Source organism: Pinus tabuliformis, chromosome Q (assembly GCF_031772625.1).
Source record: "Pinus tabuliformis cultivar Carrire ecotype Pingquan chromosome Q, CPIR1, whole genome shotgun sequence".
NCBI lineage: Eukaryota > Viridiplantae > Streptophyta > Pinopsida > Pinales > Pinaceae > Pinus > Pinus tabuliformis.
Window position 1 is genome coordinate 1,123,767,452 of NC_142296.1, and position 10,413 is coordinate 1,123,777,864.

The 10,413-nt window shown below is 35.3% G+C and overlaps 1 protein-coding gene across 3 annotated transcripts in view; it reads right to left on the reverse strand.

Annotated features, from left to right (window-relative positions):
* LOC149223470 (uncharacterized) overlaps positions 1-6,491 on the reverse strand; it is a 66,972-nt gene extending 60,481 nt beyond the window's left edge. The window contains exons 1-2 of one of the 3 annotated variants that reach the window (XM_089385844.1): positions 6,355-6,491; positions 4,556-4,628 (exon numbers count right to left, since the gene is read on the reverse strand). In XM_089385844.1, coding sequence (XP_089241970.1) covers positions 4,556-4,628; positions 6,355-6,434 — 153 coding nt within the window. In that variant the 5' untranslated portion in view covers positions 6,435-6,491. Of the gene's footprint in view, positions 1-4,555; positions 4,629-5,407; positions 5,941-6,180; positions 6,328-6,354 lie in introns of those variants that run through there. The other 2 variants (XM_089385845.1, XM_089385843.1) reach the window with 2 other exon arrangements.
* Positions 6,492-10,413: the final 3,922 nt, after the last annotated feature.

A 10,413-nucleotide genomic window follows, 5' to 3' on the forward strand; every position in this document is an offset into this window, starting at 1 on the left:
CTACCAAGTTTCCATGCTACCCATTTTCGTATGAGAGGGAAGACCCTTACCAAAGTTCCTTCTGAAGACTTCCTTTCATTCCTAAGCCATTCTACAAAAGACAGCCTTCTCAGATATTTAGACTTCATAACCTTACCCCACAGCTCCTCATTATAGACAAGCCTCCAAAGAATTTTGCTAAGAGCCTGACTAAAGCAATGAATATTTTTTAACCTCCAACCTCAAGCTTCTTTTAGGTTTCCCACTTTAGTCCATTTTACTCTAGGAATTTCTTTCTTCTCCCTCTTTCCAGTCCAAGGGAAGCTGAAGCACTAATCTTGTTAAGGATAACTTTTGATATGTGAGCAATAGACATCCAACACATGGGAATGCTTCCCAGAATAGCCTCCACCACCCCTGGGAAGCCACCTATTAGACCATAGGGAAACACTCACTTAAATTTTATTGTACATCCATACAAAGTATTCGCACCTGTGAATATTAGGCTTTACGATGAAGCCTAAGTATTTGATGCCTTCAGATAAGTTCAACGTATTCACTGGGAGAAGGAAGACCATTTAAGTTTTTACTTCTTCATCCACAGTATTAAACAACATTAATGACCTTCTCAAATTATTCTCCACGCCTGTGGCCTTGCAAAAAATATCCAGAATCTCTTTTATTTTTCTGATTTCAGAAACAGAACATTTGCCAAAGGTCACGATGTCATCAACAAAAAGTAAATATGATAAATACGCCTGGAAATTTGTACTCCTTTCAAGGTTCCAACTCTCCTAACTTCTCTGATCAACATACTTTGATCTTTGGCCACCAGTATAAAGAGAAAAGGAGCTAAAGAACATCTTTGTTTAAGTCCTTTGGCTACCAGTACAATGAAAAATGAGCTAAAGGACATCCTTGTTGAAGTCCTCTAGAAGCAATAAAGAAACCCAAGGGAGAGCCATTTGTTAGTACTGCAAAGGAAGCTAAGGCCTGTAATCCATTCCACAATCTGCAAATTCATGCCCAGCTGGATCAATAACTGTCTAAGATATAACCAATTTACCTTGTCATGTGCTTTTGCAATGTCTAACTTCATCACTGCAGCAGGAAGGTTCTAGATTTAATTGAATGCATTCCTTGCTGGGCTGTTCCAACAGCATCATGAACTTGTCTATTAAAAAGAAATCTAAAATGCTCTTCAGCTATAACTCCAAATAAAAATTCCTTTCAGCCTGTTTGCAATAATTTTAAAAATGAATTTGCATACCAGGCTACACATAAAGATAGGCTTCAAATCATCATAGGATAATGCATCTTACTTCTTAGGAAGGAATGCTATAAATGTAGAGTTGAGCACACCCAATGCTTTCCCCAAAACCCTGGATTCCTCCACCATCCCAAGCGGATCATCCACCATCAAACCATAGAAATGTAAATATTCAACAACATCATTCAGCAAGGATTCCCAAGAGATTGGACAACTAGCCTAGCAATACTCCTTTTTAAAAGTGGAGACATTAACAATCCTTCCAATTATAGAACCATTATGATCAATCCTTTGTTTGCAAAGCTTTTCAGCAGCATGGTAGAAAATAAAATCAATAAGTGGGCAGAAGTAAAAGAAAAGAGGGCAAAAGGACAAGCGGGTTTTAGGCCGAAGCATTCTACAGTGGATCATGGTATCACGTTGAGACACATTATTGAAAAGGTTTGGGGGGACAAAGAAGAAGTATTTTGCTGCTTTGTTGACTTCAAAAAGGCATTTGACACAGTCCCTAGAGATAAGTTGTGGCGTAGAATGGAAAAACTTGAAATTCCTTTGCATTATAGAGTCATTTTCCATAGACTTTATGAAGAGGGGAAAGTCAAAATTAGAACCTCCGTGAGTATTTCATAAAGCTTTAGAAGTGACATTGGAGTCAAGCAAGGTTGCCCTCTATCCCCTACTAGTTTTGGTTTATATATTGATAAACTAGAAGAGTGGCTAAATGTGCAAGGTGGAGATGGTGTTAGGTTGGGGGAGTTTGTGATAAATATTCTTTTATATGCTGATGATCTTGTATTGATTGCTAAATTGGCCCATGGATTACAGATGCTTATATGCCCTTGAGCATTATTGTAGAGCAATGAGGATGCAAGTCAATACTAGCAAGACCAAAATAATGATTTTCTCTAATAAACGGAAGCAGAGCCAACATACGTTCTTCTTTGAAGGCAGCATTCTTGAAGAAGTAAATGAGTACAAGAACCTCGGTGTTGATTTCAACAACAAACTTAATTGGGAGGACTGCAGAAACAAGAGAAATTTAGGAGGGTGGAAAGCATTATATGCTCTTCAAAACAGATGTAGAGAGGCAGAGTTATGGGATTGGAAAATGAGTAAAGTGTTTTTTGGACTCCTAGTATGTCCAGTGATGCTATATGGGTATGAATTGTGGGCTAATAGCACCCCCATCTCAAAATGGAAACAAATTGAGAAAATCCAAAAACGCTTAATCATGAGTAAGTGAGGCAGAGTTATGGGATTGGAAAACGAGTAAAGTGTTTTTTGGACTCCTAGTATGTCCAGTGATGCTATATGGGTATGAATTGTGAGCTAACAGCACCCCCGTCTCAAAGTGGAAACAAATTGAGAAAATCCAAAAACGCTTGATCATGAGTAAGTTCAAAATAAAAAGTTTGGTACCTTATGAGATAATGTTGAGTGAAACAGAAGCAACTCCCATCGAAGCAATTGCTATGCTGCGGCTCATAAGATATCTAAAAAAAATGAACAAATGGGAGTAGGTATATGGCCTAATATTATCTTCAATGAAGACATGAGTGAAAGAAAGAAAACATGGATGAGACAAAACTACACATGGATGCAAAAATGGAATATCTACCTCAATGTTTGTCCCACAAATAGCAAGGAGCTAAATAATTTTGTTATGGAGAAGTTTCGTAAACGGGTATGGGGAAAAGAGTTGGGTAGAAAGAAGAAGTACTACATTGAGGAATTCAACCCTATGTGTGATCTCCAACAAAAAGAGTACATCAGAGCTAGCATTTCGTGGAGGGCAAAGGTTCTTATTGCTCAATTAAGAACCAACTCACATACTCTTCGGTGTGAAACAAGATAGTGGAAAAGGCCTAAAGAAGCTTGGGAAGAATGGGTGTGTACATTTTGCACGTCTGGGGCAGTGGAATTGGAAAAACATTTCATTTTGGAATGTGATGCGTTCAAAGACATCAGAGAAAGTTATGGGAATATGTTAGCATCAGTTTCTTGGCATTGTATTTTCAATGAGGGGATTGTTAGAAGGTTGGGCCAGCTCATCATCAATTTGAATAAGAAAAGGATTGAATTGTAAAAAGCGAAAGAACAGGGAACTGGGGGTCCCATAGACTATTTCTAGTCTCGTGGACATTAAAATATCATTTCATTTCATTTTACATATGTACATGACAACATCCAAAAAATTAAACCAGCACAGATCCATCTTAAAACTGGATCTAAACACCTAGAGGGATCAAATTTCTTAAGGTGTAATTTTTTTAATCATTTAATATAAAGAAATTAACACATGACGTTGGTGTAATATTTTCCTCTACTTCCGATTCTAAAAGTGGCTTTGGTATACTTGCATCTATCTACAAAGGTAAATCAGAACTAGAAGATCATATATTTCTTGTTAACTATCCCTTCTACTTGAGCGAAATTATAAAGTACTGATGAAACAGTAGTTTACATCAAATGAAATAAGGAAAATAAACTTGGCAATGAAATGTCTCATGGAATTCATTGTCAAGAAAAATACTGACAGGCAGTACTAAAGAAAACCATTATTAAGGAAAATCGAGAAGTGTTGAACTTTGCAAACTTCAAATTTTATTTATCTAATTGTTCAAACATATGGCAGAATCCAATCATATCTAAATCTTAAAGATATGCCACAAGAACACAAGACTAAAAGGACTTCAAGAATTGCACAGCAATAAGAGATATGCAACTAACAAACTGATCTGGAATACATTGCAATGTAAGTTACACTTCTGAGAAATTGTTGGAGCTATGTTTGGCAAAATGTATGCAACCGGAATTGTAAACTTAGCTTATAAACCTAATAGACTTCTTTTATGGAAATTTGAAAACATAATAAGTTATAATAGTGAAAAAGACCATAACACTTTAAATATATCAACCTACACTAATTGCAAATATATTTAACAATTTTGCCCTGTACATTGATTTCAGTAATAGACTCTGCAAAAGTTCCCATTCCAGACTTCACCCTTAAATTTATCAACCTACATAAATCGCAAAACATTTAACAATTTCACCTTGTACAATGATTTCAGTGAATTAACTCGACAAAAGTTCCAAAACAGGTCTAGGAAAAAGGTGAAGTCTGGAATTCCCATGAATAAAAATCCCTTGTTTTAAGTTTTAACTAGTGGGAGATATTTTTCTTGAGATGAAAGACATTTCAGAGTGACGACAATAATTTCCATTGTCCAATAACCTGATTATACATCAGCACAAACAAAATCAAATTACGGGGCATAGATGGTGCATGTAGTCATGACATACCTCTTTGTCAACGGAAAGTGCTGTATAAACCATGGACGCATTCTCTTCTGAAGCATATTCCACTTGCAAATCGCTGCATGTCAAAAAGGTAATATATTCATCATATTCAAGCACATCGATAGTTTGTCATAGATATGACTAAGGCTGCATTCCTAGCCCTAAAACCTAAAATGACATTGCGCTTGCAAATGGCCATTTAAGGTAATTCATTGAATCAAACTGCCAACAACATAGTCATCTTTCCTTGAGGACTTATATTGTTTTTACCGAAGGCTTATTCCAAACATAGACTAGAGATATCCAAGATAATATTATCAAAATCTTGAAGTTAAAAGCAACAAAAAAGGTAAATACAATCTTGTCGAATGGTGTTAACTTTTCAGCCTACTGCTCGAGAAAAATAAAGCAGGGGTAGATAGAAACATTCTCGTAAAATAGAAGTGATATGGTAAATCAGGATAAATACAAATCAAAGCAGCCTAAGTACGATGATCTTTTTCATTAAAAAACTAGAAAGCAAATCAAAGGCTCATATTTATGCTTTTAAAATTGGAGAAGTAAAAGACCAAATGTATTAGCAGTAAGCTTTATTGCCTAGGGTGACAGTTTATCTAATGAAAAAACACGTCTGGCCCTAACTGTAATGTCAGACCACAGAAGCCAATTGAATGGAATAATTAAATGTTTTGCGTAAAATGTTTCCTTTAACTATTAAGATGATCAACATATGTATCATTGTGTATTGTGTATACAGGGCATTTTATATAATTAAAAAAAGTTGAGCTGCAAAGACAACCTTAACCACTGACAGTCTAAAAACAATAATTACAGCCAACTGGCCCATGCACTCACAATAGTTCAGAAAACAACAGACACAAGTTCTGCTGTCGAGGGAATCCGGCCCAGTGCGGGTAGAGAGAGAGAACAATTTTCATTATCATGAAAAGAACACTATACAGTTAGGCATTCTGACGGATAGAATTTGATGTGCTGTGTTTTGGGTGGATTTTCTCCAGTGACATCATGGCTGCCTTGAAAGTACAGAGAACCATTCAAAGTTCAAACTGAAAATGAAAAGTATTGTCATCGGCATTTTGGACTAGACGTGTTAAATCGATGGAGCAGGAGAAATGAGAAAAATCACTAACAGACTGGTGACTGTTATTGAAAATGCAGTTTGACGTTCACAGAGTATTAAGCCATCCACCAGGGCTTCATTCTTGCCATTGTTTGCTCGAATGGCATGAGTCTCGAAGTGATGAGGCCAGATGCATTTACTTGGCGACTCGAGTGAAATAGCTATGGCACCTAATCCACTGAAGTTCGCACTTGGGGTAAAGCACTAGACTTCACAGTATGTTTCTCTAAACACTTCCGAATAATAATTATAAAACAAAGAAAAAAATGTTTGATTGTGACAAAGTGCAAAATAGTCCTGAAAGTTTCAGAATTGTGAAAAAAAATCAGACATTTATTTGCCTTTAGACATGTGTGAACATATGGTATAGCTGAAGGATAGAGGACCTATTTCGAAGACTTTGTATGGATTTTTTGTAGACAGTTTTTGTTTAGGCTGAATTTTAGCAGAGTAAAAGTTCTTGTGGACTGTAGATGAAAGGACGTACTAGAATGCCTCTCTCCGAATTGTAAGTGCAATAGCACAGTGGAACTGTAATTTATCCATGACTTGCTAATAGCCTTCAAGCGTTCGGGCAGTGGCATAGGTGGCCACTTTATGATTACTGGTAACGTTTAAAAGAAGGAATAGCAAAAATCATTAAGTTGGGAAATAAGAATACCAAGTAAAATTCCTATCTGCATTAGAAAGTGATTGCCCCATCTCCGCGAATGAAACCCAAATCGCAGGTATCGTTGACATTTCTCTCTCTGCCCTCACAACTTAGAATCACTCCTCCGGTGAAAAAAACCATATATGTAGATAGATAGGGCCTCGGTAACACCAATTTGAATAACTCCTCTGGTGATCGAGAACATGAAAAAAAAATTGAGTTGTCTATAATGTGATTTTTTGGAGATTCTGGTGACGGAATCCGACGGAAGAAATTGAGATGTTGCACTTAAAATGGTTTTTTAACTGTATATTTGGATTCAGCACCTGAAAAACCCCTGGGACATTTTGATTGTGCAGAAACTAGCTATCAAACTTGTGATTCCAATAAATTGCTGCAGGATTTTCACCAGAAAAACCGGCCAAAAAAGCTTTCAAAAAGTCTCTTTATAGACAACTGCAAAAAAAACCGCTTGGGTCTCAATGAAATACAAATCTCTAGGTAAAAAGAGTAAAGTGTTTATAATATAAATTATATAAACATTAAATAAATTTTATAATAAATTATATAAATTTTATAATATAAATTATATAAACATTAAATAATGTTATTTGTTTTACATAATTATATGTTAACTATCTTTATAACAAACATGCAATACCTGACATAATAATCCAACCATGGCCTCTTAAATTTCTTAGGAAAAAATGGGGTGATGATATTATTGAATTTAAGAATGATTTTAATCCTTAAGGCATATTAAATTAACATAGGGTGATTATATTTGTTTATTAATTATTATCGGTCAGGTTTATGATTAATTTATTTTATAATTTATTTATTTTAATTAATAAAAAATAAAATTATTAAAATATAATTAAATTTTTATGTTTTTTTAATTAAAACCAAATATATAGATAGATATGGGTTTCATGAACACTTTGATTTTATAAATAGGCCCTGGGAACCTTGTTTTTTGAGGCCTATTCCGCCAGAAACGCAACAGGAGTGATCGTTCTTGGAGAAAAACGAGCTAGAAATGGGATGGTACAAGAACCGTCTTTTTCTACGGTCGTTCTAGTCACCATGGGTCAATGTTGGACATAGTGAATTATCTAGAATACATAATCTATAATTCTGTGTATAGAGTGTCTAAATAAGGTAGTTTATACAATTAAGCTTTTTATTCCATTCTTCCACTGATCATCCAACATGATGTGTTGTTTTACCCTGTATTTCGTTTCAAATGACTTAGTGGGCAACAACATCTTATTGTGAGAAAAATCAAATATTTTCAGAGGGCTTATTATTTGGACATTGAAAAACATGGAGAATGCTATTGCCAAAACAAACAAAAATTATAATATTATCCTATAGTTTATTATTTGGATCATGTTAAAAGTGGTTAACTTTATTGTGAAATGATGTATTTTTAAATTTTATTCAATATTTTATTAAGTGGTAGATTATGTTTTCTAATTAGGTTTTAGATTTTATTTACAAAAAGTTAGTTCTAATTTATAGTTTTATATAAAATTGAGTGTAATCACACTTTAGGTTAAACTTTACTTTATTGAAGAGTTAAAATTTATTTTTTTCTTATTTTTATTGTTTTTTCTCTCTCCTCGTTTCTTGAATGTGAAATTTCAAAACTTTGTTTCTCGTCTCGTTGATGTTTCTCGTCTTGTTTCCCGTTTTTCGAATGGCATGAGTCTCGAAATGATGAGGCCAGATGCATTTACTTGGCAACTTGAGTGGAATAGCTATGGCACCTAATCCCAATGAAGTTCGCACTTGGGGTAAAGCACTAAACTTCACAGTATGTTTCTCTAAACACTTCCGAATAATAATTATAAAACAAAGAAAAAAAATGTTTGATCGTGACAAAGTGCAAAACAGTCCTGAAAGTTTCAAAATTGTGAAAAAAAATAAGACTTTTATTTGCCTCTAGACATGTGTGAACATATGGTATAACTGAAAGATAGAGGACCAATTTCAAAGACTTTGTATGGACTTTTTGTGAACAGTTTTTGTTAAGGCTGAATTTTAGAAGAGTAGAAGTTCTTGTTTAAATATAATATATTTATATAAATAACTTTATATTATATATATATATATAGAAAGAAAGAAAGAAAGAAATTATTTTAACGTCCACGAGGCTAAAGATAGCCTATGGGACAGATTGCTTCTTCATCTGCTTGATGTATTCGGTCCTTTTTTTGTGAAGCTTCACAATAAATGCTCTCATCTTCTCGACAAACCCCTCGTTAAATAGATTATCCCAAGAGCTAGCTGCCAGCGTATCTGCATAACTTTCCCTGTTGTCTTTGAAGGCCCCACATTCTAAAATGAAATGTTTTTATGTTTCCACTTTTCCGGAAGAACAAAAAATGCATACCCTTTCCTCCCACACTTCCTTTGGCCTTTTCCAGCGCCCTGTTTCACAACGGAGTTGATGAGAATTAGTCTTTAACTGAGCAATAAGAATTTTGGCTCTCCAAGAGATATTGGCCTCTATGTATGCTTTTGGTTGATGATTATGAGTGGGATTAAACACTTCAATATAGTAATTTTTCTTTCTTCCTAGCTCCTTCTCCCAAGTACGTTTGTGGAACTTTTCCATAACAAAAGCTTTTATCTCTTTGTTGTTTATGGGGCACGCGTTCAAGCAAATATCCCATTTACTAAACCATTTGTTATTTTGCTGCATCCAAGTTTTTTTGCTCTTGCACAATCTATCATTAAAGACAACCTTAGGCCATCTACCCTCTTCCATTTGCTCAATTTTTTTTAAATACCTTATGACTCGCACCATAGCAATTGCTTCAATAGGAGCAATCCCTGTTTCACTTAACAAGATATCATAAGGAATTGCACTTTTAATCTTAAATTTGTTTGTAATCAAACGCTTCTGAATTTTCTCAATTTGTCTCTACTGCATGTCGAAAGTACTACTAGCCCACAGTTCACAACCATATAGAATCACTGGAATCACTAGAAGCCCAAAAAGAGTTTGAGTGGTCTTCCAGTCCCATAACTCTGCCTCTCTACACCTATTTTGAAAAGCATAAAATGCTTTCCAACCCCCCAAAGTTCTTTTCTTTCTACAACCATTCCAGCTTAGATTTTTGTTGAAGTCAATTCCGAGGTATTTGTAATCCACAACTTCTTCCAGAATGTTGCCTTCAAAGTAGAACTTATGTTGGTTATGTTTTCTTTTCTTAGAGAAGACCACTACTTTCGTTTTGTTGATATTGACTTGCATCCCCACACTTCTACAAAAATGCTCAAGGGATAGTAAGTGCTCTTGTAAACCAAGAGCCGATTTAGCAATCAAAATAAGGTCATCTGCATACAAAAGAAGCCTTATAACAAACTTGCACAAATAGATACCATCACCTCCCTGCGAATTTAACCACTCCTCAAGCTTGTCGATATATAAACCAAAAAGGGTAGGAGACAGTGGGCAACCTTGCTTGACCCCGATATCGCTTCTAAAACTTTCAAAAATGCCTGCTGAAGTTCTAATTTTGACTTTCACCTCTTCATACAGCCTATGCACAGCTGCTCTCAAATGTTTAGGAACCCCAAGTTCCTCCATTCTTTGCCAAAGTTTATCCCTAGGAACCGAGTCAAACGCTTTTCTGAAATCAACAAAGCAACAGAAGACTTCTTCCTTCTTCTCCCAAACTTTTTCAATGATGTGCCTTAAAGTTATGCAATGATCAACTGTGGAATGCTTAGGTCTAAAACCTGCTTGCCCTTTAGCACGCTTATTTCTTTCTTCTGCCCACTTGCTAATTTTGTTTTCTAGCATGCTTCCAAATAGCTTTGCAAACAAAGGGTTTATCATGATGGTCCTATAATTGGAGGGATTATTGATGTCGCCGCTCTTGAAAAGAGGTATTGCCAGACTAGTTGTCCAATCTGTGGGGAGCCCTTGTTGTATGATGTTGTTGAAGATTTTTGTAATGTGAGGTGCAAGAATCTTTGAGCCCCACTTTAGATATTCTGCTTGGAGTTCAGCTAAGTCTTTTGCTTTTCCAACACCCAACTTCTTGATACCCA